At 49.6% G+C, this 27892-nt stretch overlaps 1 protein-coding gene across 7 annotated transcripts in view; it reads left to right on the top strand.

Annotated features, from left to right (window-relative positions):
* The window catches only part of LOC144941080 (ELAV-like protein 2), a 192961-nt gene that overhangs the window by 28872 nt on the left and 136197 nt on the right, over window positions 1–27892 (top strand). Inside the window, exon 1 of one of the 7 annotated variants that reach the window (XM_078867527.1) lies at window positions 24190–24569. The exons of 5 other annotated variants lie outside the window; for them this stretch is intronic. In XM_078867527.1, the coding sequence (XP_078723653.1) occupies window positions 24561–24569 (9 nt within the window). In that variant the 5' untranslated portion in view covers window positions 24190–24560. Of the gene's footprint in view, window positions 1–24189; window positions 24570–27892 lie in introns of those variants that run through there. One more of the 7 variants, XM_078867528.1, reaches the window with a different exon arrangement.

Genomic DNA, 27892 nt, shown 5'->3' with positions numbered 1-27892 from the left:
ACTTCTGCTGCTTGACAACTTATCGAAAATATTCAATTAGATTTTTTTTTGGTTCAAATATATCACGAAAGTTATTGGATAAATCACGCAACGGACAGTTATTTAATCGTAATTATTGATAATCAGCGACTTTTTTTTTATCAGATAATTATGTTTACATTTTCAAATATGCAGCATTAAACTGAATAATGCGCTGATATAATTCAGGACTCTATGAAGTATTGCGCTTGAGACATACGCACAAAGTAGTGTGTAGAAGGTAGTAGAGCAAGTAGGTTCCTAGTTAAACAGATACGTTGGTGCTGATGCTACTGCATTGGCAGTGGCATACAAGCACAATTAACAATAATAATCTTTATTTTATAAAGATATTTTATAGATAAAACCCAATCGAAATACAATAAAAGCCGATTAATAATAATGCAACTACATTCACAATATAGATAGAAAATTAGGAAAAAGGCAATAAAAATAACAACACCTACAATGTGGCCAATATATAATCATAATGCAAGAAACTGCATAAAAAACAACTCGTTAACAACCCCTGTGTGGCCTTAAAAGACATAAATGAGTCAGCGACGTTCTGGACAAAGGCCCTTCTTCATGAGTACAAAAATAGAGAGGCCAGAGCGACAGAGTTCAGTACGTACGCGGGATCCTATTGTAAAAATACCAGAATCAGAAATCCTGGAGAAATCCGATGAGATATGAAGCTCTGTTTTCACAGATGTTCAGTCGTTCTCCTGATTATGACACCATACAATGAGAGACGTTTCAGATTTTTTTGCTCGTTTCGTGCTGTAACGAGGCTATGCTGAAACGACACAAAAGTTACACTAATCAATAGCCCATGATGAAATGGCAGAGTAACTTACTTACTATGTGTAGTTTGAATGATTGTTAAAGAATGAGAGTCAAACATTGCATTCATCTTATTTTATAATTATCAGGGCGCCTTTGATCAAGACGTTTAATATTTATGGGGAAAAAACCTGCATAAACAAATCCTTTGTACGGCAGGGGCGTGCAATGGATGAGGAATTGGTGACTACGATGGGGGGGGGGTTGAGAAAAGGGGTGAGGGTGGAGTGAGGGGTCGAGGGGTAGGGAAGGTGGAAGAGACCTTGTAATGGAGAAAAGGTGAGGATTGGAGAGAGGCACTGAAGGAGGCTAAGGAGGGAGGGACAGCTTACTTTGTGTATTGAAACGTTTGGTCGGTCTTTGATTATAGATCGAAAGCCGTGGCTCTGCGACGAGAATGGAATTGTGGGTCTGTTGTCAGCATTTTGCCAAAAATGTTTGAAGCAGTACCCTGCTGAAGACACGTCCTGATACTTTTCTGTCTAAATAAAGTACATTACACTCGTACATACAGTCGATATATACACGTAAAATATAGGTCAAAAGTTATGCTCTAGTTAAATTAGAACTTGGCGGCACCCATATACTTTGGTAGCCCTAAGGTAAATACAAGCTACAATTCCACACTCCTATGACAGGGGCCAGTGCATCCACATGACAACCTCAAAGTGGTACAATAAGGCAGGGTTCTGTTAAGAGGACATGGATTTAAGTGGACAAATTATTCGGTAATGCAGTTCTATGTGCAGCCCTTTGTGTGGAAATTATATACCAATGATAATAACAGCAAAGAGTGGAGTTTGAGTGTTGCAATGAAGCCAGAAGAGTTTATTTGAAAATAAGAAAGGAATGTGGGTTATCATGTTATTTCTCGTCAACTCTGATTTTAATGACCACCCCACCGGAGCCTTGGCCATGCTGTGAACTTACACATCTCCGATTGTGAGCCACAGCACCGCTCGTTAGGGATTATAACGCATTTTCGTTAAAGTTTTCGTTAAAGTTGCGGTTTCAGCCATGACTTGTCCATATCGGTTAATCAATCAATCTTCGTATCACGTGCCAATATCACCATCTATAAAGCAGGCATCATTGCACATTACAGCACAATGGGAACGGTCCAGGAGCATACATATATTAATTTCAACTCAAGTGGAACAATTTCACTCCTGTGCATCACATCCGAACAATTCCATCGAAACTAAAATAAAACTACGTGACGACGATGATGATGACGACGACGACGATAATGACATCGACGATGATGATGATGATGACGACGAAGACTTGCTAATGATCTCATCACCCTTTGAAAAGTCATTCCCGTCGTGACCAGGGCTTAATGTCAGACGAGGTCTGCCCTGGTTAACGACCCTGCTAACATTTCCACAGCCAAGGGCAGACGACATTCCCCGAACACTTCTCACTGTGGCTTAGAAAGGGAACGGAATTGCCTCTGAGAGGACGCCGTCGTCACACCGGCGACATTGTATTTCGTGTGTAGGCGATGGGCGGATTTGTAATTATTTTGTTTACCTCTAGTTATTTTGCGGGATTGCACGTGACAGCTGGCAGCGGATTGGGGAGGCCTTCATTTAGTAGTGGATAGGCGGTGGCCGATGACGATGATGATGTTGGTGGTGATGTATGTACGTATGCATGTTGAACTTCTTTCGCACTCTATGTAGCCTGACGTGCTAATCGGAGGTGCGGTGGAAGGACAACTTAACTAAACGCAACAAGCAATTTGAAAGAAATTAGTTAACAATTTAGAACAATGTCAGTGATGATGATGGCTTCTAGTCACGGCCCGCCAGCGAACTGAACCACAGAACATATTCCGCGAGGAATCGGCAAAAAGCCCTGCCTGCCACAAAGTTCAATCGTCTGCTGTACATTTGGAGTTTGCGTGTCTCTTTCTCCCTGTACTCGCGTAGATTTTTCTCTCCGCCTCTTCCGGTTTTTCCCTCCACATTTGGAAACATGCATTCGATATTATTTTGCTGCTATAAATGTCCACATGATAAGCCACTTCGTTGAGCTATCATTTATGGTCAGGTCCAGTGGCGGCTCCTGCAAAATCTCTCAGGGGGGGCAAATGTCTGGATGATTGATAAGGATAAGGTCCACCCATGCAATGGATAAATTAACAGCTTAAGCATGTAAAGGCAACTTCACTTCTTTAATATTAATGAAAAATAAAGTGACTCTTACAATACATCTTGTTTGTTTCTATACTCACTATTAATACAATCCGCTCAAGTTTCTTTTATTAAAGATTCCACTAGGTGGCGACAAATTATATTGTTGGATGAAACGTGCTTACGTATGATGACGTAAGCACGTATGATGACGTAAGCACGTTAGTGCGAGCCCTCCCGGAAGCCATAGAGAATGCATTGCAGCGCCCCCCGTTCGAAAAAAAACATCTTTGAATGTAAGTCTATGGGACCACTCTGGGCGATTCTCAGCCGGAGTGAAATCGCCCAAAAAGAGGCGGTACTCCACAGAACGTGACATGACGCTGATTGGACTATATCCAGAGGCACAGTGACGGCTAGCGTGACTTTGTGGTTGAATGACATTGGTGGTGCGTCGCCCAATCGCCCTAATGAAGAAACCGCCCCTGGTCAGGTCGCTTCTGAAAAATAAGTGAACACCTCAGTCGGTTTTGCCTTATAGCATGGGGATGATTTAGTTTCATTGCTATGTTTTTGGGTGATTTGTTTCCCTTTCCTGTACTTTGCACTACGATCGTGTTTTTGTATTGTTGTTGTAACGTTCCGACCACATTTCCCCAACTGGACATCTCTGAAAAAGAGATTCATAGCTCATCGGATTCCTCCAGCGTAAATCAATATTCCAATTCGGAACGCGCTCACGTGCGGTCCGCTCTGCCTCCTCGGCGAAATATTTTATGGCGAGCCACTGCTGCTGCTGCTGCTGCCACCACTGCTGCTGCCACCGCTGTAGCTGATACTGCTGCCACTGCTGCTGCCACTGCCACTGCTGCCACTGCCACTGCTGCCACTGCTGCTGCCACTGCTGCTGCTGCCACTGCTGCTGCCACTGCTGCTGCTGCCACTGCTGCTGCCACTGCTGCTGCTGCCACTGCTGCTGCCACTGCTGCTGCCACCGCTGCAGCTGCTGCTGCTGCCACTGCTGCCACCGCTGCTGCTGCTGCCACTGCTGCTACCACCACTGCTGCCACCGTTGCTGCCACTGCTGCCACCGCCGCTGCCACTGCTGCTGCCACTGCTGCTGCTACCGCTGCAGCTGCTGCTGCTGCCACTGCTGCCACTGCTGCTGCCACTGCTGCTGCAGCTGCCACACCCGCTGCCACCGCTGCTGCCATCACTCCCGCAGCTGCAACTGCTGCCACCGCCGCTGCCACCGTCACTGCTGCTGCGACGACGCACGGCAGCGGCGTGCATTATCGGCCAGTTTAGCGGAACGCGGCACCCGGAGCGAAGGGGGGTCCTCTCTCGGGCTCATGGAGCCGGGCCCTGGGTAGCGGCATAATCGCATAGTAGCACGCCAGCCAGCCAGCCACACTTGCGCTTTTGTTTATATATATTGAAATAAAACATTCCCGTGAAGTGAAACGCGCTCAGCGATGTGCCCGACGAGCTCCGCGGATTGAGAACTGCGTGTGTGGGCGGTGAAGTGTGAAGCCGATCGATTTTTAAATGTAAGTAAGGTTTTTTTGTTCACATACGGTACAGTGTATGTAGGACGTTCGTGGACCGAAGTCAAACAGAATGCGGCAGATCTCTCACCAGATCTCATGCCAGATCTCTCACCAGATCTCGCACCAGATCTCACACCAGATCTCTCACCAGATCTCTCACCAGATCTCTCACCAGATCTTGCACCAGATCTCATGCCAGATCTCTCACCAGATCTCACACCAGATCTCTCACCAGATCTCGCACCAGATCTCTCACCAGATCTCTCACCAGATCTCTCGCCAGATCTCACGCCAGATCTTACGCCAGATCTCGCCCCAGATCTCACGCCAGATCTCTCGCCAGATCTCTCACCAGATCTCATGCCAGATCTCGCACCAGATCTCGCACCAGATCTCTCATCAGATTTTACGCCAGATCTCACGCCAGATCTCATGTCAGCTCTCACGCCAGATCTCGCGCCAATCTCACGCCAGATCTCACACCAGATCTCTCACCAGATCTCACACCAGATCTCACGCCAGAACTCATGTCAGATCTCTCACCAGATCTCACGCCAGATCTCATGTCAGATGTCACGCCAGATCTGGCGTTAGATCTCACACCAGATCTCATGCCAGATCTCACACCAGATCTCTTACCAGATCTCACACCAGATCTCACGCCAGATCTCACGCCAGATCTCTCACCAGATCTCTCACCAGATCTCATGCCAGATCTCACGCCAGATCTCACACCAGATCTCACACTAGATCTCACGCCAGATCTCACACCAGATCTCACGCCAGATCTCTTACCAGATCTCGCACCAGATCTCTCACCAGATTTCACACCAGATCTCACGCCAAATCTCTCACCAGATCTCACGCCAGATCTCGCGTCAGATCTCACACCAGATCTCACACCAGATTTCACGCCAGATTTCGGCAAGTAAAGCAGGCAGCTTGAGCCTGGACAGCGCTTGGATTGGACGGGCGACCACGACGCGCAAACACCTTAGCGGCTTGCGCTCGGTGTGGGGGCGGGGGGGCTGCGTGGTCGGCAGCATAGGGCAGCGCAAACCAAATTCTTTGTTGTACTGCACTTCCCCACTTCTATGCCTCCGGACACCTAAAGCAACCCCGCACTGACCAAACGTGGTGAAGTATGGTCAAATAACCCCCCCCCCAAGACCCGCTCATACAGCAATGGATCAGAATCACAATATGCATTTAGACTGGAGAAATCCGATGAGCTATAAAGCTCTTTTTCACAAATATCCAGTCGGGGCACGGGGTCAGAACGTTACAGCAACAACAACAAGCAACACAAAGGCACGGGAGGAGTGCACACAATCTAGGAAAGGTAAACGAATCGCTTAGAAATGTCAAAATAAAACGATACTTATTTTTTCATCTTACCAGAGTAAAGCCCACTGAGGTGTTAACTTATTTGACAAAAGGGGGCCTTTGCGTGCACGGCTAGAGGACAGATGCTACATTGCAGCGCTGCTGGTTCGCAATGTGCTGGTTGGATTCCCAGATGATGCAACCAACCCACCCTCGACGAGTTGTACATCTGGCCGTGCTGACCCCGTGGCTCAAGCGCTTGACTCGCGGTGGATCGTGGGGGGAATTGGATGCTCAAAGCGTGGATTGAGAGCGAATCGAGCCCACGATCTGTCTTTTTTGGGAGGTTGGATAACACTAGGAGCCACTCGATTATACGTGATGCCGTTGTTTGACTTCATGTTGTTGTTAAATTATAACTCTCTAAGATAATAATTACAATCTTGATTTGAAGCTTTCGTGACTGCAGGAATCTATACTCTGTGGTTCTTTCGGTAAAGTCACGTAGGTAGAAAATTTATAGATCACGACGTTTCGATCGCAACACAAGTAACCGTCATCAGGTGAGACAAACAGCAGGAGAATTCATTCTAGATTTGAAGTTTTCGTGACTGCAAGGATCCATACTCTTTGGTTCTTTCGGTAAAGTCACGTAGGTGAAAAATAAAAAATAAATAGAAGTAATTATGTAGGTGAAAATAATAATAATAATAATAAATGGAAATAATCTAATTTTTTATTATTTCTATTTTTATTCTTATTTTATTACCTACGTGACTTTACCGAAAGAACCAAAGAGTACAGCAGCAGAACTGACGCAGCAGGAGACGCAGTTCTCCTGCTGTGTTTATCCCACCTGATGACGGTTGCTTGTGTTACGATCGAAACGTCGTGATCTATACATTTTCTATCTACGTGACTTTACCGAAAGAACCAAAGAGTATGATAATTACTATACACTCAGTGGCGGATTAAGCTAGTGCGGGGCCTGTAGCATTTGTTATAAAGGCGCCCTAAAAAAACCGCATAAATATTCAGACACATTTTTTACTTGCATAGTAAAGTAATTGTATTTTTCATATTCTATACAGCCAGATAATACGACAACCTTAAACACCCAGTTGTTCATAAAAAGTTGAAGGCGGTATAGTACTATAGTAATGGAGCAAGTGCAGAATCACTGAACTGGAATTGATAGCTTGCAAGCATTTAGCGCGGGGCCCTTGAATGTGCGGGGCCCGAAGCATATGCTACTTTTGCTCCTCGGATAATCCGGCACCGAATTCCACTGCTGGGATGAAAGCGTTCCCCATTTCGGCTCGTCTCACCAGCCTACTGCACCGTGCTGCTGGTCAACGGATGGATGACCCAGGCTCGTATATCGCGTGTCACTGATGTTAGCCGTCGCCAGGAATGAAACTCAGTACGCCTGCAGCAAGTTTTTGGTTTCGCTAGCCGCTGTGCCCACTTTCTATAGCATGTCCATAGAAAAATAGACACTTTACTTGAAGCAATGTTTGCAACACATTCATTGCTTGTGTGTGGGTGTTTAGTGTAGCGGTTAGCCGCGCTGCACTATGAACTCGGCCAACCAGGTTCGATTCCCGCTCATGGCCAACACCGGTGATGATTATCTGAACCGGTCCTGGGCTTCCCCTAGGTCAACTCAGCCTCAAATTAGTGCCTGGTGCGGTGTGTAAACATCGCCACTCGGGAGGCAAAGGCTGCCGGGCGTGGTGCTGGCCACCTCCACCATCATCATCGTGTGGCTGTCAAAGTGTCCCCCCCACCCCTCTGAAAATTAGCGAAGAACCACTGCAAGAGGCAGATCATCACCCCTGTTCGTGTGTTTTATCAGCAAATAATTGTGCGTGCGCAGTATGTTTATTGTAGCAATTATTTGAATGGTAACCTAATAAGAGTTTAGGTGCAGACGGAATAAATGTATCTCGCTGAGTATGTCTCCCATTACGTGAAGTCTCTTTAAAATAAATATTATACATATATAATAACACGAGCAAAAGGTGTAAAACGAAAACGGATTTAACGTGAACTTGAAAATAGATGTTCTTGTTTTCACTTCCGTCTGTGCTAATGATTCTGCTTCAGCTGCAGAATCCATAGCAAGTGGAAGCAAACCGCCCAGGCTACAGAAATAGAGCAAATCGACTCACTGCGTCTGCTGGTGGCCTTGGGAACGCGTCGAGTCCCACACGAGGCGGCCCCCTGCTCAGGCGACTGACTTCTCGTGACGCTCCACTCGACACCGACGACTTGTAGAGCAGGGAACCCACTCGGCGGTTGACGTCCACACACCTGTCTCTCCCCCTGGACCCCACCTCCTCGTAAACCCTCTCCACCCGTATACACCTCATCCTCATAAATCCTAACTCCTATCCACCTGCTTATAAACTCTAACTCCCATCCACCTCCTCATAAACCCTCTCTCCCATCCACCTCCTCATGAAAATAATTATTTGGTGATGCTGGTGCACAAGCGTAGTTAACAAACAAAAAAACTAAACTCCCAACGCATTCGATATGTAACACCACGTGGCCTTAACAGGAAAACGATACCGTATACAGTAATGGGTGCCGTTTGAAGCAATGGGCTCTTCTTCATAGCTCATTCATCTTTGTGTTCCAAGCTTAAAGAAGACAAACCTTGGGATTATAACTGCATACCAACGCCTATCATCATCATCAATCTATCGTCATCATGGTCAAGCTGTCGTCATGGTCGAGTTAGCATCATCGTCGTCAGCCACGATCGATGAGCTGCTGGATGAACGACTTCCCCATGTCGTGGCCGTCTGTCGCGACCATCCATCTCACTCCTGCACACCACCACCACCACCTCGATCACGTCACTCCTTCTCCACCCTGCTCCGTCCCCCTCGGAGTGTTCTCTCCGTTGGCTGACATTCCGTCACCCGTCTTGGTCTTTACCGACCGTCATCCCTCCTGCTGGCGAGGGGGTCATCTTCCCCCTCCCCTCTTCGCCTCCCCCCTCCCCCTCTCCACCTCCCCCTCCCCTCTCCGCCTCCCCCCCTCTCCCCTCTCCCTCTCCCCCTCTCCCTATCCCCCCTCTCCTCTCCGCCTCCCCCCTCCCCTCCCCTCTCTCCTCCCCCTCTCCACCTCCCCCTTACCCCCTTCTCCTCGTGGAGCCGTGTGGAGAGTTAGAACTCTTAGCGTCATCACGTGTCTACAGACAAGACAAAGATCCCCCATATAGACTCACCAGACTTGTGGGGCAAGTGCTGTTAGCGAGCATCATTGAAGGCCGGCACGGCACACGAAGGGGGTGGGTGGCCACAAACAACGCCCGGCCGCCTTTGTATCTCCAGTGGTGATGTGTACACATCGCACCAGGTACGGTACTCATTTGAGACCGAGTTGATCAAGGGGAGGCCCAGGACCGCTTCAGGTAATCGTCAGCGGGGATCAAACTCGGGTGGCCGGGTTTTCTGACCACAGCGTGCTAACCAGTGCACTAGCGCTGCCCAGACAGACAGACGTCACAGCACACAAACGCGACGTGCCGGCGATAAGTGGCCGAACGACTCTCTTAACGAGTGGCTCACATCTCGTCAATCTTATCTGGGGAAGTTACGGCCCGCGGGCCAGAAGCGGCCCACAATTTCATTTCACGCGGCCTTCCGCTTCGACAACGGCCCGTACGCAACATTCATCCGTGACCGCCAGCTCCCCAGCAGCACTGATCGGGTATCAGTGGGCGGTGCATCCACTTCCACGTGTCATCGCCGTGCTGGTAATTTACATCGCCGCTCAGTCACCTCACGCCACTGTCACCGCCTCTTGCAGTGACAGAAGTGGCCGAGATGTTTGGCGGTTGCGTGGACGTCTGCCGGAAAAAAAAGCTTTTAGCTCATCGGATTCCTCCACGATAACGAAAGATTCTGATGATTCTGATTCTGAAAGTCCCAGCGGAGCAGGCTTTCACGACCAACGTTACGATTCGTCGTTGGTTTTTGGGTCGGATCGCCGTGCGAGTGCGATGCCAATTTGTGTCGTGGCACTCTCCTCCACCCGACGTAGCCACATAAATAAAGTTGTGACCTGGACGAACGTGCCTGTTTCTTCTTGCTGCAACACTTGACGACTGGGCGCCCACGCTTCCGACCGCTGGTTACGACCAGCGTCATCAGGCGATCCGGCGGAATTGCGTGCCGTAACGGATGATGATGCTCGTTGTATAACTTCTGGTTGTATATCAACCAGCGAAGCGTCATACCAAATTGTTAAATCGTTTACGCGGATCGCTGTTCTTCAATGACGACGACACACCGGTGGCGCTGCCGGAGTGGTCAGACATTGGCCACGTTAAGCTACAAACGATTGTTGGCTTATTTTCATTTGACCAGGTAAGGCCCACTGAGCTCTTTTTCAGAAGCGACCTGGCCGCAAATAATAGCTCAACCAATTGGTTTATCACGTGGCCATTCATAGCAGCCAAGCACTCTAAACGCGGCGATGTCGATTCTATATGTTAAGGGAAAAACCAGAGGACCCGGAGAAAAATGCACGCAAACAAGTGGAGAGAGAGAGAGAGGCATGCATATTCCAAATATACAGCAGGCGTCAGGGTAGGGATCGAACCCACGAATCTCCTGCATACCAGGCGAGGTAGTTAACATCTCGCCACCGCGCGATAACTTTTTTTATTCGGCTGCGTCGGGTGGAGGAGGGCGTATGACACACATCGGAATTTCACTCAACGTGGCCACCTGACCGTCTGTTGTCGGAGGAACGCGTCTTGGTCGCGTGTCCCACAATGTCCAACGTGAATCTTTCACACGGGAGGGCGGTGGCGCGGGGGGCAGGGTTAAGAGAACTACAAAGACTTTAAAGTGACCGTCAGGCCCATTCCGCTGACACCGCAGCGGTGCAATTGACGTCAACGTCCTGAAAATTGCGGACATTTCGGGTGCGAAATGTCATCAGGCAACATCTAATGTGGCATGCATTTACCCTCTCGCTCATTTCCACATTATGCCTGTGCTAATTAAATGCCCCCTTGCTAATTAAATGCCTTAATTATGCCTGTGCTAATTAAATATCAATACGGTACACGGTCCGTGTCTTCCCCTTGCTCCATGAGGCGTTTGGCTGCTTTCTCCCCCCTGACTCTGTCAGCAGTTCCCGAGTCAGCGGCCGAAATTCCACATTACCATGTCAGGTGGCCAGTCTCTCCGTAAAAAGTGCGCGCCTGTTGCTTTGTCGCAAAGTGGTGACAATTTTATCGACCCCCTCTAGATGGACGATTGGCTGAGGTGACAACCGACCAAGGCTCTCAGCTCGTAGCGTTCCATTATCATCTATCACTGTAATCGCAGCAACAAAGACGCGTGTGTATGTCTACCTTGATGACGACGACGATGACGATGTGAGCTCGTTGAGAATGTGCTGAGATGATGATAGAGTAATCATATTTTAACACGTTATAGTAAGTTTTCGCGACCAGTATTATCCATGATAGAGGGGTTTTTTTGGGGGGGGGGGGGGGTTATATCCCGTAAATATAAATGTGTTGTTAAACCCGCCACCACCCGACACCGAAGAAGGAGGATTTCTCCACAATTCTGGCTGCCGCCTGATGATGCTGCTTGTAATTACCGGTGAAGCGCCGTACTCGAATTGTAAATGTTGTGGATTTACTCTGCATCACATCGAGGTGTTGAACTAGTAACGAATTGTCATGTTTTGTTTACCTAACAAACCTTGCTAATTGGCTGTGGCAGGTTTAATTACACATTTATATTCAACAAATCGAACCCCCAAAAAAAACTCCATTATGGAGAGTTATAATCATCGTAACGCTTACAAATATGACCTAGAAATAGTCGATGATTAGATTTACGGGAGCCCATGATCACTGCATCCTGTGATAGCATGAAAAGTAATCAGCACTGCGCTCAATTGCATCCGATCTCAGAAGCCTGAGCAGCAATGCTTTTTTTGGTTGTTACAAGGTGAGAATTCCGAGACCAGAATAAGTCGAATTTGCACGGGTGACCTGGGGCATGAGTCAACCAGTAGGGGGAGCGGGGAGGGGGGGGGTTGATGATTGCTGCTTGTGTAATCCAGATTGTGTAACTGACAGTGCAATTTACACATTTTGGCAACATTGGACCCTGAAACACAATAGGCAACTATTCCTGGGAATGACGTCCGGGGATGTTTGACGTGTCCACTGTGAAGCGGACGGCGTATCACGCTCAGTCAGGACTCCTTCAGAAGGGTCCGGTTGCCGTCGCCGCCGCCGCTGCTGCTGCATTGGGTGTTTATATTTTTGTTTAAATATATTTTTTACAAAAAATTCCCAGCCAATTTAATAATGAGTTGTGTTCATTATACATCATGGGAGAAAACCCACGCATGCGACAGGGCAACACTCTATCCCAGTACAGATGGAATTGGGGGCGATGTAACACGTGCAACATCCAAACGGCATGGCCCTCTCTGAGTGTCACAAGAGTACCCGGTGCGGTGGGGAACAACACGACCCATCCCGCGTGCCGTGTCGGACTTAATAGGTGCTCACCAACTAACAGCGCTTGTCCCAACCAGATGGCGATCAGTCCGCTTGCTGTACAGCCTTCTCCTGGCGAGCCGGGTTACGGGCACTTCCTCGACGCCCAAGGGTAGCAGTAGGAAGTTTCACAACAGCGTCTGTGTGTGTGTATGGTGAGCCACCAACTCTCCCTACTGATGCCCTGGATCACCGCGGTGATCTAGGGCCTCACTTGGCAATTTCTGCCGGGAGCCGTGGACTCGCTTTGTAATTTTACGATGGTTTTCGATAACAAACAAAAAAAATTCACAGGTCTCGCTCGAGACCTATTTTAACTGACGCCTGCATCACCCCGGCTCAGATTATTGGATGCGTCGCTACTCCCAGAATGAGCGCGGGTGTCAAAATTACGCTTATTTTCCTCTTCGCACGAGGTCGTGAATGCATTCGCGCACTCCGAGCGGAGGCGAGCACGTGGACAAATCCACGTGCTCGCCATTTCAAGAGTGCCAATTGCATGCGGTGATGTTGTTATTTTTTCTCCGAGGCCAGAGTGGAGTGGAACTGGAGTTAGAGGGAAATACGACGGGCGGCCGGAAAAGTGTGTTCAAATCCTCATCGGGCAGGGTGCGGGCTGACTATTCGCGTATGTCAGTGGTGGAAATTCCACATTCACATGACGGGGGAGAGTCTGTCCAGAGGACAATCGCTGTTGACTCCCCCACAAAGTAGTCCTCGTGATTCTATCAACCCAGGAGGGATGATGGGCTCTGTCAACCCCCCCCCCTTGTACCCAAGCTGGATTTGAATTCACAAACCTTCCGATTGCGAGCGGCTTGCTCTAACGTTGGGCCACCCCATTCCCTCGTGTGCCGTGCCAGCCTCCACAGGTGCTCGCTACCAGCACTTGCCCCAAAAGCCTGTCGAGGCTATACGGGGTGACCTTTGTCTGTGTGATGTCGCCACGCCACTCGCTTCACGTGCTGTGCCCGCCTTCGTGGGGGTGATTGCTAACCGCGTGCCCACCGCACGTGTGCCCGATAAGTATTCACGAATTTGCGAGCCTTATTGTGTTTTTTTTTTATTCCGAATTGCGCATGAGTGGCGACACGCCGAGTCGATCCGGCCTCGAGCATTTCCATCTGATACCGGGCGAGTAAAGCGAAGCGTGTTCTGCCCCATCGGGTCATCCTCGCAGCAGTGGCTTCTGGCTGACCATCGAACAAAGATGCTTACTCGATCGCGCGCTTTTAGATGCGCTTCTGCGGCCGTCTGGAACGCTCTTCCTTCCGATATTAGGAAGCCACTGGAGCTAATCGCTTTAGTATTTGATCGGGTAAGGCCCACGAAGCTGTATAGCTCTTTTGCAGAAGTCACCTGGCCACAAATGACAGCTCAATGAAGTGGCTTATATCATGTGGAAATTCATAGCAGCCAAATTCGCTAATAGTATATTTCTAAAGGTGGAGGGAAAAACTGGAGGACCCGGAGAAAAAATCCATACAACCTCGGGGAGAACATGCAAACTCCAAATATACAGGCGTCAGGGTTGGGATTGAACCCACAACCTCCTGCACACCAGGCAGGGAGTTAACATCTCGCCACCATGTCGCCCAAGATGTAGCCATGACTCAGGTCTGCCAACGAAGTGGCTCATCACGTGGAAATTTATAGAAACCAAATACTCTAAACCAGTGTTCGTCATTGCAAGGCGCTTAGTGGCCTTTCGTACGGCCCCTGACAATACACAAATGTGAGTGTACCCCTGGCAGGCGGCGTGGCGACCCCTCGCACCGATTGATGTCCGATGGGCGAATGTCGCCCGCCTCTGAAAATGAGTGAAGAACACTGCTCTAGACGCATTTTTCCAAATGTGGAATCTAGATTGAAAATAAATTCTAAATTTAGATGGAAAGGTCATTTCTTGAGAACAAATTTTGCTGTTTAATTTGTTGCAGTTCGCCCGCACCTCCGATTAGCACGGTTGGCTACGTACGGTGCGAAAGAAGTTCAACACACACACACATCGACATACACACACGTACGTCTGTACTTATCCACTTCCCACGTGTCTCGCTTTTCCAGTCGTTGCGTCGCCGCAGCAAACAAAGCGACGGCTGCGGTCCGCGGGCTGTCAGTTTACGGAACAGCAGTCAGCATTTGAACCTTGTCCGGACAGATTTCTAAATTAACAACAACAACAAAACGTGAGCCGCAGAACGCTTTGCGGAGAAATTGATTCGCTGCGGAATAATCTCGCCCGCATTCCCGTTGCATTAACGCAAATGAAGGCTCAAAATAGAATCCCCACCCCCCGCCCGCCAACCTCACGGGAAGCGATTTGCGATGTCATCACACGCGCGTCACGTGCACGCTGACGCTCGGCTCACGTCGCGTCTTGAGATGTATACGTGAAGCCATGCGGAATTTCCCCCCACAGCCATATTGCCGCTCTTTTATTTGGGGATTTCTGAGTCTCGGGCAGTAAGACGGAACTGTAGCCGCACGGAGGGGGCTTTGGTCACCTGGCGCTGGGGGCCTCGTTGTTGTAGGCGGCTGTCGACACACTGTGTGTGAGCTGTGGCATCAGTTGTTGTGTCTGTCCGTGTATGTGTATATCCGCACACACACACACGTGCTTGCATTTGGAAAGCGGTAGAGTCGCTGCGCTACGAACCCGATGACCCAAGTTCGATTCCCGCTCATGGTCAACACCAGTGACGATTAATTATTGGAACAGGTTTGTTGGCCTCCGATGGTCGACCCAGCCTCAAATGAGTACCTGATGTGGTTTGTAAACATCACCAACGGGGAGACAAAGGCGGCCGGGCGTGGTGTTGGCCATCCACCCCGTCGTGTGCCGTGCTGGCCTTCATAGGTGCTCGCTAAAAGCACTTTGCCCCAACACTCTGTAAAGGCTACGGGGGATGATCTTTGTCTTCGTACAGTACGTTCATGGTGACAGCCCACGTTCTCACCGAGTTCGTGTTTAAAATCTAATTACGAAACTACAATGAGAAGTTAAGTGAAGTGCAATCATTGTGACAGCCTCTGCCGGACGGCTTGACGTCACCCCGTTTTCCCGTTCACTTTCTGGCGACAGAGGCGAATACATTTAACCTGAATCATCAAAAAAAAAATCCTATCCCTGTGTGGGATTGAGGGACGGGGGGCAGGGGAGAGGGGGGTGCTGAAAGTCACCTCTAGATGGGAAATAAATAAATAATCAGGCAGGACCTTGAGGCCGACTGTCGAGATGAAATTGCAATGCTCAGGGGCTCGCCGTGCTTCGCCGCAATTCTACAAAGTTGGTGAACTCCACGCACTCAAATTGGTTGCTTGACCTCACGCTATCAATGCCAAAGGTCAACCGACCCATTAGTTTATCCCTATTCTTAGGTTTTTTTTTGGTAAAGTCACGTAGGTAAAACATCAAAATTAATGAAAATAAAATAAAATAAAACAAAAAATCACGACGTTTCGGAGGCAACACAAGTCTCCGTCATCAGGTGGGACCGTCACAGCCGAATTAGCTGCATCACTTGATGCAGCACTTGATGCAGCTAATTCGGCTGTGACGGTCCCACCTGATGACGGAGACTTGTGTTGCCTCCGAAACGTCGTGATTTTTTGTTTTATTTATTATTTTATTTTCATTAATTTTTATGTTTTACCTACGTGACTTTACCGAAAAAAACCTAAGAATATGATTCCTTGCAGTCACGAAAGCTTCAAATCTAGAATTAGTTTATCCCTATGACCTAACCGTGGTCATTTTGGCTGGCAATGAAACCACGGGTCAATATTTCCATCGGAGATGAGAGCTGGTGCGCACACACGCACGCACATTTCCAAACGTCTGCAAAAAAATAATTATTCACTCCGTAGAACAAAATCCATTCTCATTTTACCATCTCAGATAAAGCGGGAACGTTTTGCGTTTCCCAGCCTTGCGTGACGCATCCTGCAAGATCACATTCATTTGACCGGGCCGTGTGGCGATTTGTGAAGACGTAATTACACGAAAATAAATGAATAGATACATCTTTCGGGGAGGAGGAAGATAGAGATGGCTCCCCGTGTCACAAGGTGCGCGCTATTTGCAGGCCAATTCTCAGCGTTGGGGCTCAGCTCCCCTGCCGTTGGCGGTCCCCACGACGTTCATTTTTGGATGTTAGCTTCGTGAGGCACGGTGTTCAGGGCTGCTTGTCTCTTGGACACGTTTGCTGACGTGCGCGCTTTACCCTACCCGTGCGTGCGTACGCCTGTTTGCCCGTGAGTCCTGGTGTGTGACCTCAAGTGTTTTTGTGTGTATGTGTGTTTGTATGTTTGTGAGGCCGGTGATCGAGATGAGGCAGTGCAGCGGTTATCGCGCTGCGCCACGAACCCGGCGACCCGTGTTCGATTCTCACTCACGGCCAACACCGGTGACGACTATCTGAACCGATCCTGCGCCTCCCTTAGATCGACTCAGCCTCAAATGAGTACCTGGTGTGGTGTGTCAGCATCGCCACTAGGGAGACAAAGGCGTCCGGGCGTGGTGCCGGCCACCCACCCCCTCGTGTGCCCTACCGGTCTGTGGTTAGGGAACCCACTACACCACGACACCCGTGCAATGCCTCTCCATGCACAACAGCCATTGGTCACGTGGTATTTGAACCCTCCCGAGGGATCACCCTTAGGTTGACTCGGCCGAAAATGCGTAGCTAGTACCGTCGTAGTCCGATTCAACGCCAGTTGACGGTCAGGCACGCGCTGCAAGGTGTCCCCGTGTGGCGCTATTTCGGTCCGAATAGCTGCTGCTCAATAGCATCGCTAGCGTCCAGCGCTCTGTGACTGCACATCAATGTGCGGGCGGGGGGAGGGGGCGTGGGGGAGGAGGAGGAGAGGGTTGTCTTTGTCCGTGTGCGCATATCTGTGCTGGGGTTTTCATTTAATCAATTAATGTGCTCAACTCAACGATTCAGGCAACAACAGAAGGCCCTTGGAGGCGTTCGTCATTTCATTTGAATAGGAAAACCCCGCATCGCGGCGGTTAGGTGTGGTCAAGGTCACAGCGTCTCCGTGGCTCGGCACAATCAGGGCGTGGACCGCAGCGTAGTGAAGCCACTGGAGTCTGCGCACATTTGAAGGAGGAGGAACAGCAAAGCCCTCTCGTCGTGACCAGCGGCAGACCTCGACATTGGGCGTCGAGCTGTCGATGCACATTGCTGCTGCCATACGCACGACTACAATAGTATAATAGACAAAGTGCATCTATGGCCAATTTCAGTCGATAGGCAATGTCAGTCTATAGGCGATATTTGTCTGCGGGCCCTCTAGTAAACCACTGTAGTTTTCTCTCCTTCAATGGAGGAGAAATATCACAACTCCACGAACTCTCTATCCTGAAGCCCTCTCGACATGGCAAGCAGCAGACCTCAACATTGGCACTCAGCTCCTGAACCACAGAATATGTAAATGTATTTATGCTGGAGGAATCCGATCAGTTCTGTTTCATTACTTTATCACTGTTTCATTGCTTTTATGGCTTCATTTTGGTGATTTTCGAAAAAAAATTTGGTTTGGCCATTTTGTTTGTTGTAGTACAGAGTTAGACTGATGGCCTAAATCTAAGTTGTTTTGTGGTTGTTGCTGTTGTTTGACTTGCATCCCACTGGGATTTTTGCACACAGTGTTGGTGTACGGTGCTTTTTCTGCAATATTTTCCTGTCTTTTCTTGGATTTTCTGTTTGCACATAGTCACTTTAAGATGTTTTCTTGTTCATGTTTTTGTTTTTTGTTTGTTTCGGTTGCACCCGATTCAAGAACCGAATGGCACACAGGGCTATACCTAATAAATGAACTTGAAATGAAATAAATGAACTTGAGCTCTGTAGCTCTTTTTCACAGATGTCCAGTAGCGCTGCTGCCATCACCAGGCGCAAGAGTAGAATAGAACGAAGGGGGCAGCGCATCTCGAGTTGTGACCCCGGAATTATTAAATTCCACACGCCTAGGACAGGGGCCAGTCCCAGTCAACACGAAACGTTTGTGCCAACGTTTCCAACCGCATGTGCAATGTTGGCACAACGTTGGGCATGCTTACTGGGGTCTGTCTCACCATGTGACTATAACCGCCGTTGGTTTTCTTCAAGGTGGAACTTGTTCTGTGGTCGACTCGAGAGGCGTCTATTTGGCTGGATCGATGCCCCATATGTCGCGATGTTCTTCGACGGAATTACGGCCGTGTAACTTGTAGATAATTTTTGAACGCTTTCCAACCGAGGTTAAAAGCTTCAATGCATTAGCTCTGGCTGAGTATGGCCAGTATGTATGTCTGTGAAGGAGGGGGTGTGGCGTCACGATGTCTCTAGCAAAGATGCTCCGATGCAAAAAAACTTTATGACGAGATCGTGTTGCTATTAGGGGCTTACCATTTAGGAAATCAGATATTTACATAGGAGATAAGATATTTACCTGGGAAATCAGATATTTACCTGGGAAACCAGATACTTACCTAGGAAATCTGATATTTACCTGGGAAACCAGATATTTACATGATAAATAAAGATATTTACCCAGGAAACCAGAAATTTACCTAGGAAACCATATATTTACATGTGAAACCAAATAGTTACCTAGGAAACCAGATATTTACATGGGAAACCAAATATTTACCTAGGAAACCAGATATTTACTTAGGAAACTAGATATTCACCTAGGAAACTAGATATTTACATAGGAAACAGATATTTTCATGGGAAACCAGATATTTACATGGGAAACCAGATATTTATCTGGGAAATCAGATACTTACCTTGGATACCAGCTATTTACTGAGGATACCGGATATTTACCTAGAAAACCAGATATTTACCGAGTAAACCAGATATATGACTAAAACCAAGTGAAGAAGATCCCCACAGCGTTGGTTGCACAGGTGTCAGGGTCGGAATCGACCCTGACACCAGGCGAGGTAGTTAACATCTCGCCACCGCGGCGACCTCTCTTCACTCATCTAGCCACCACCCACCACATCATGGCAACACCCCCCCCTCCCCCATGCAGGGTCAGATAGTGCCTGGATTAACGAGGTTTGTGCGGTTCACTCAAATACAATGGGCAGACCAAAGGCGTAAAACGCCAGCTGCAGGCTTTGGCAGAAGGGAAGACGCGATAGCGATGTGTGGGTGGCACAGGTTACAATGATCTCTTGCGCAGAGCCGCAGTGTAGCGGGTAGCGGTTGTTGGGCTGCTTTGCGAAATCGGGCGACCCGGGTTCGATTCCCGCTCACGGCCACCAACACCAGTGATGGTTATCTCAACCAGTTCTGGGCCTCCCCTAGGTCGACTCAACCACAAATAAGTACCCGGTGTGAAGTGTCAACATCGCCACTGGGGAGACAAAGGCGTCCGGGCGTGGTGCTGGTATGCATTTATGTTGAACTTAGTTGGTGCTTGTGTGTAGGCGATAGGTGGATTGTAATTATTTAGTCACCTCCAGTTATTTTGCGCGATTGCGTGCCTAAAAGGTGGCAGTCGATTGGGGAGGCCTTCATCCAGTCGTCGAAAGGCCGTGGCCGGTGATGATGATGATGTTGGTGATGATGATGTATGTACAATATGTTGAGCTTCTTTCACACCGTACGTAGTCAACCGCGCTAATCGGAGTTGCGGGGGAAGGACGACTAAACTAAACACAAAAAAGTCGCTCGAAAGAAACGAGAAGGGGTGGTGGTGGTGGTGGCCTTGTAGTGGAAGTTATGGACTTTGCTGGAAAAGAGGAGCGCAAGAGAGTGCGTAGAATGTGAAACAGCAGAGTCCTGCAGACTGAATCTTCAGCCTCCATCATTGGCACCGTGAGTCTTTTAGATGTAATTTGTGAAAATGATGCTTCGATGCTCATGGGGGCAAAATGTGCCACGCAACGTTTGCAATGAAGAGCTCCCAGACATAATGAGAGTCACAATGCGTAACAAAATAATATGGTGAAAGAAAATACGGCTCTGCTATTATTGTTATGACTAGATCCATTTTTATATTAATCATAGATCATTCATGACCGCATTATCAATGCCATTATAAGCATGTCCATGCTCGAGAAAGTAGTGAGATTATCATCATCATCATTAGACAACACAACACAATCAAAATTTATCGTCATTATCACCACCCTCATCATCTCACCCAACTTCTTAACCAAGCGTTCGCATCGCCAATCAGCTCATTTAATGTAACGATGAAACGCAACTCTGCCCAAGCTGCCAGAATGCGGATCACGGTCGTGGTCCACCAACCCCGGTCTTATACGCGGCAGCGCTACGGGAGCTCGGGGGGTGGGGGGGGGGAGGCGTGTGGGGGGTGTGGGGGAGCGGTAGTGTAGTGGTTGACGCACTGCGCTACGAACCCCGCGACCCCGAGTTCGATTCCCGCTCACGGCCACCGACACGACTGACGATTATCTGAACCGATCCTGGACCTCCCCTAGGTCGACTCAACCTCAAATGAGTACCTGGTGCGGTGTGTAAACATCGCCACTGGGGAGACAAAGGCGGCCGGGCGTGGTGCAGGCCACCCACGCCTTCGTGTGCCACAGTGCCGGTAGCCTTCACAGGTGCTCGTGACGAACAGATAGGTAGGCGATTGTTGGGTGGATGGGTGGTGGGTGATTGTCCCACACACGCACAGAGCTGCTTCTCAGCCACCCCACCCAGTCGTGTCCGTCAAGTCACACGTGAGATGACGGATGCGATGAGTGAATGCAGTGATAGTTATAGATGTAGTTAGATCCTTCTGCCAAAAAATTACGCTGAACATATTACAACGCCGAGGGGTGTGAATCACAAGGACGTGCCGGCCTGAATACAGTGCTCGCTAACAGCACTCGCCCCAACAGTCTGTTAAAGGCTATACGGGTGATCTTTGTCTCTGGGGCGTGGGGGTGGGAACCTGGGGCGGGGGCGTGTGGTGTGGGGGGCTGGGACGTGCCTTTGTGTTCCTGGCCACGGGACGAGTGAACATATGTGCGTGCGTGCGTGCGTCACTCGTGCACGAAACTCGGCGGTGGCACGGTTTGAGGAAACGAAAGGTCCCCAACAGGACCCCCATCTGCCATTGGATTTTCGTTTTGTTTCCTCCCCGTTTTAAGAAGAAGAAGAAAAAACACTGGAAGCCATCTGTCCTTTGTGAACAACAATTGCATTATTATCCTTGGGGGGGGGAGAGTTGTTAAAAAAGAAAAGAAGCACACCGACTAACATTTTTGTTACGTTACAGATTTGGAAATGCCTCCTTGGGAAATATTGTTTTAATGTTTTTTTATTGTGCTCCGTTTGTTTATTTTTTTGGAGAAAAAATTTGCGAATACTTGGCGAGGACGAATGGTATCATTATTTTGACCCTTCCTGATTGTTTTGTGTCCTTAAAGAATGCCATGAATTCTCGTCTCCCGCGCTCGTTACACCGCAGTCCCCACCACCACCCCAATCAACTTGCTGCAGACACCTGTGAACTTTGCGAATTCACGACCATAGGTGGGGAACACCTGTGTGCCCACCGTCACAAACATTCTCCTGCTGCTGGCTTTCCTTTGACCTCATAGAGATGGCTAAGCTTGGCACTTGCACGGAGCTAGAGGAGAAGAGATCGGCTGATGCGGTACAGGAAAAAAACACACGAGTCGCGTCAACCGGTTGTGCTACCAAGAGGACGTGGAGGCTTTGAGAGGTCTTACTGACAGCTGGTACTAGCGATGTTGAGGATCGACCTCTGTGTGTTGTGTGTGTATGGAGGAGGAGGCTCGTGAAAGACGCTACTTGGCAGCTGGCAGCAGCCGCCCTCCAAGCAACAACAATGGGTGGGCGGGAAGGAGCGATGCTCACAACAAGGAGCAGAGCGTTAGGCAGATAAATCTTAGCGAGGTGACACGGTGGGGGGGGGGGGGGTAGCGCAGGTGGTGGTGCGTCTGCTAGCCACGCAACCCAGGTAACCCATGCCACCTGGATCTGTCTCACCACCTTTGGTATTGATTTAAACGACGCTTGGCACACGTTCTGGTGCCTGTGGTGGTGTCATCGCCACTTAGCGGCAAGTTGGTGTTGTTGTTTGTTACGTAGAGAAGCATGGAGCATCGCAGAGTCGGGGGAATGACCGAGATTGTGCTTTGTGGTGGTGGTGGTGGTTGAGGCGAGAGGTGTGAAGCTTGGCTGGCTGGGTGAGTGGCTGGGTGAGTGGCTGGGTGGTGGTGGTGGTGGTTGAGGCGAGAGGTGTGAAGCTTGCCTGGCTGGGTGAGTGGCTGGGTGAGTGGCTGGGTGAGTGGCTGGGTGGTGGTGGTGGTGGTGGTTGAGGCGAGAGGTGTGAAGCCTTGCTGGCTGGGTGAGTGGCTGGGTGAGTGGCTGGGTGGTGGTGGTGGTGGTGGTGGTTGAGGCGAGAGGTGTGAAGCCTGGCTGGCTGGGTGAGTGCCTGGGTGGTGGCGCATGAGTGGAGGCAAGGGTGGAGAGTGCAGAGAGAGTGGAGGGAGGGAGAGTGAGATTAGACACATGCACGGAGACTAATGAATAGATCGAGGGGTGGGGACAGAGAAAAATGGACATTGGGAGAGAGAGAGAGGGAGAGTGAGCAGGAAAATGAGAGAGAGGGGAGGGGGGATCTTACGCATGCAGAGAGACGTGAATAGAGAGGAGTAGACGGAGGAGAAGAGAGAGGAGGAGGAAGAGAAGATAGACGTATGCGCAGAGAGTAAGAGACGGGTGATGGTCAAAGATATACCGAGAGGCGGACAGAGACGCAACGAGAAGCGGACTCAAAGTGTAGATTCGTTGAATAGCTGCGAAGCGACGGACGGGAGAGACAGGCAACGAGAGAGAGAGTGGTTGGAATTATACGCATTGAGTACGAATAGCCGGAGATGGAGAGAGAGAGAGAGAGTGACAGCGAGCGAGAGAGAGAGAGGATGGAGAGAGCGAGCGACACAGCCGAGGGGAGTCCAGGCAGCGACGAGACGGCGTTAGCGAGCGTGCAAGCGCCAGTGAGAGACAAAGAAACAATTAATAGGGACATAAGGAGATGGGGCGAGCGTGAGAGAGAGAGGGGGGAGAGCTGCGGGTGAGATGGGGAGAGATCTCGGGAGAGGTGGGGGGTGGGTGGGTTGGATGGGCGGCGGCGGCGGGGGGGCAAGAAACCGCGAGAGCGATTGAGAGACGAAGCGAAGGCAACAGAGAGAGAGAGCGAGCGAGAGAGAGGAGGTGAGAGATAAAGAGAGCTGGGGATAGCAGAGAGAGAGAGGGTGGCGGGCAGAGGAGGAGGGGGGGCGAGGAAGGGCGTGGAGCTCTGCTCGCCAGGGGGAGGGGGATGGAGGATGGAGACGCCGGCGGGTGCAGGGAGCGGCGGTGCAGCGCAGAGAGAGGAGAGGGAGGAATCAGGGGGGGGCGGGGCGGGGATGAGCGTGGGGGGAGGGGGGAGACGTGGGGGGAGGAGGGGGGAGACGTGGGGGGGAGACGTGGGGGGAGATCGACCCCCCCCCCGCACGCTCTCCCGCCCGAGCCAATCGGCGTATAAAACGCGGAGGGTCGGGGCCCCCTGCGCCAGCTATAAAAGGCGCGTGCCGCGTCGTCGACGGCTCCAGTCTCACAGCACAGTCCGCCCCGCTCAGGCTCATACTTTCTTCCTGTCCGATTTTTTACGTAATTCATAACCGGGGTTCTTTTTGTTTCTTAACTTCCCCCCCTGCCCCCCCCCCACCACTTCTCAGTAATTCCATTTTTCTTTTTGAGCCCCCCCCACTCCCCCATTTTTTGTGTTGTTTTTTTTTTCTTTCCGCTGCACGGCTTTGGTTATTGTTGTTGTTGTTATTGTTGTTAGTAGTCGTAGTGGTCGTTAGCCGTCTTTATAGATTTTTCACACGGGCAGGGATTTAGAGGAATATTAATTTTGTGCAGGAGAGTCATTTTATAATTGTGTCTTTATTATTATTTTGGTCACCGTTAGTTATATATTATTATCATTACAATAATCATAATTTATTATTATTTATTCTGCAATAAATAAACGAAGCTTCTTCAACTGTTGGCTTCATTTCAAACGCCCCACCATCCACAGCACCAGCACCAGCATCGGGCCGGCACAGCGATTGTACACGCGCTGGAAGAACATTACTTCGAAACAATGGTCACGGTATGAGAACCAATTTTATATATTCCGAATTTGCTTCGTTTAACATTTGCTGATTTTCACAGCTGCAAGCAAGGTTGTCGGTTCGTAGCAAGCAGCAGCATTGTGCATTTAGCATTGATTTGACAGTATTATCATCATCATCATGATCGCACAGTACGTTGACTTGTTTTGAGATTTATTTGTGTGACGGTTTTTTTTAATGCAACTCTTTCCTAGGGAATTTCCTTTTTTTCTTCACATTTGGCGGCATCTTATTGACAGACATCGGTCGGAGGAGATGACCCCTCTCCATTTCACGCGTCGCGTTCTCATTGTTCTGGTGCACAACCGGACGTGGCTAAAGGGGAGCGTGCGTGAGGACCAGATAGGGAGGAGAATGGTGGCTGAATGGATGGGTGGTGGGTGGGTGATTGTCACACATACACACACACAGAGCTGCTCCCTACCCCATTACCCAGTGTTGCCCGTTGTGTCACACGTGAGTTGACGGATGGGATGAGCCAATGCAGCGCTCGTTCGATGTTGTTCGATCCCTCTCCAAAATATCACTGAAATTATGACAACGCCGAGACGCGTGTGTGTGTGTGTGGAGTGTGAATGACCAGGCCGTGCCGGCTTTTATAGGTGCTCGCGAACAGCATTTGCCCCAACAGTCTGTTAAGGCTACACGGGGGATCTTTGTCTCTTGAACGACTTGGAATGATAGCAGCAGAGGAGTGGTTGATACGGCCCTTTTGTGGTAGGTCGATTTATCTCGATCTTTTTCCGTCAAGCCTTTTGTTCTGTAGGCACAGAGCCAAAATTGATTCTTGATGGAAGATTGTGAGGAGGTTACTTTATTTGTGTGTGTGGGGGAGATAACCAAAACTGGCAATCAGATCTCGCAGTCTGGGAAATAATACAAAAGGGTTACGGCTCAAGCGTGACACGGAAGCGTGCTTTGCATTCGTACGAAATTGCCAATATTTGACTCGCGTTTGTAATGTCCAAACGACACACATATAGAGCGCTCCGCAGACATTTGACGGTGTATATAGCTCGATGTGTTATTTTGTTCTCTGCTTTACGTTTGATTTTTGTTCCGAGATACACGCTGGACTCGTGTAAGATTATATGTTTTTAAATAACGGCATTAGCGACGTGTTAACAGATTATCGCATTGCACGTTTGTAATTTGCGATTGCGAGAGGACTTGCTTTAAAATCAACCTCCCGTTAAAGAGAGACGTTGATTGGGAGTCATTAAAGGATTCAGCTGTTTGTGCAGCTCACAATGCTGGGTTATGTAATCGCGCATAAGAACGACGTTACATTTCTTTAAAACACAAATACACACAAGACTTAAAGCTTTCGTGAATGCACGAATTCATATTCTTCGGGTCTTTCGGTAAAGTCACGTAGATAGGTTCTTTGAAGGTTCTTTGAACCTATCTAAAGATAGCTCTTTGAACCTATCTACGTCAGTTTTAACCTATCTACGTGACTTTACCGAAAGACCCAAAGAATACGCACACAAGAGTCGCAATTAAACATGCAAATGCTAGTGCACGCATGTCACATAAGCACGCACAATTGTAATCAACTGCTGAAAGTGCCCCGCATGTCAGATGTACATGACATGGACAAATCATTTGAGCGCAGCGTTCGAGATAAGTGGCGTGCATCAGAGCTCGGCGTCGTCGGTTTGAAAACAGGCTCCCCGGTAGGAACGTGCCTTTGAATGTAATACTCCACGTGCAGCAGCTACTTTCTCTTTTCATTTCACTCCCATGATTATTTTTATCAAAGCACGGCTCGCTGTTGCTCTTCACATCTAACGCGACGAAAAGCGAATTCCGCAGTCACAAAGGAGAGCATTGTATGCGACGGGGCCGCGAGACCGGAGATGCGTTTTGATTAGGGCCACATTTGATTGCTGTGCGCGACCGCGCGCGCGCGTTTATTGCGCTCTCCAAGTAGCTGTCCGGCCTGAATTCAAAATCCTTCTGATTGTGAGAGCTTCAGCAGGCGACGTGGGAATCGGGGGGGTGGGGGGGGGGTAGTGCTCGCCGCCTCCAAGCAAAACAATGAGATTCCCGGTTCATGTGGCTCCTCTTGCCATCCGCACTGGGAGCCTGCCGGTCAGGGTGGCACGTGCCTGCCTTTCCCCTCGTGTCGCGCCGATTCTGTCCCGAACCCTGCACGCTTGCCTGTCTGGTCCTTGCCGCATTACCCCCCCCCCATCCTCCTCTCCGGTCGAGCCATTCTCTATCTGCTGCTTCGTTGACCGATAACACGAACCAAGATTTAAAAAAAAATGTGTTGCAACAATGCGTGCCCCACGCCGCGTCTCTCGCCGTGTGCGCGAGCGCGTCACGTGGGGGTGGTGGGCGTTGTCCAAGTTGGGCGCGAGACGGCCACTTTGTAGGAAGCTCAATAACGCGCGCGGCCGGCTCGCTCCAAAATCAGATTATCTCTGCAAATCCTCGCCCGGATCGGCCGGACTAAAATAAAGTGGCCTGCACGCTGCAACGCACGCGGCGTGGGTATCAACACGCGCACGCTTACACTGATCCGCTAGAATCCCTTTGTGCCATTACAACGATACACCCAGCCGCAATCCGAACTAGCCCCACCCCGCACCCCCTCGCTTTGCTCCCACCTTCGTCTGTCGCAGAATTCCCGACGGTTGTCATTCCGAGTTGATTTGCAACTTTCTCGCGGCGTTGTGCGGTTATAGCCGAGTGCCGAGGTAACCAAATGAAGCCGTTCGCTCCTTTGGCCAATTCATTGCCCGCGTCTTTGTGTTAATTGTTGTTAATTACCGCACAGTTTATTACTGTAATTATGCCGAAAGAGTGGCAAATATAAATATGCATTCGGCAATGCTCCGTGTAGGCATCGCACGGCTGTGACGAAGGCCCACTGCCCGGAACGTCGCCTCTTTCGGGCAGAGTTGTTGACGGATTGTTGTGTTTGAGTTTTTTTTCATTTGATCGTCATTTTGTTGTTGTTTGTGCTCGTACCCCCACTTGCCAACGCAGCATTTACGAATATTTGTTCTTTTGGCACGACGACAACAACGACTGCTTCTTCTTCTTGTGTTGTTGCTGCTGTTGCTGCTGCTGCGGGAAGTTGTTGATTTTTTTCTGGGTGTGGGTGTGGTGGTGGTGGTGGTGGTGGGAGTCTGGGTGGGGGGAGGGGGCTCCCCCCCCTCTCTCCAGGTGCTGGACGCTCTGCAGCGGCGGCGCTTTGTGTGGCCGATTGCGGCTCTTTGTGCTTTGTGACACGGAAATCAACGTCGCGTTCTTGAACGAATTGCCGGAGAGTCTGCACCCCTTTTGT

This window comes from Lampetra fluviatilis, chromosome 24 (assembly GCF_964198595.1).
Source record: "Lampetra fluviatilis chromosome 24, kcLamFluv1.1, whole genome shotgun sequence".
NCBI lineage: Eukaryota > Metazoa > Chordata > Hyperoartia > Petromyzontiformes > Petromyzontidae > Lampetra > Lampetra fluviatilis.
The sequence above is the reverse complement of the archived record's forward strand: the minus strand, read 5'-3'. Positions and strand labels throughout refer to the sequence as shown.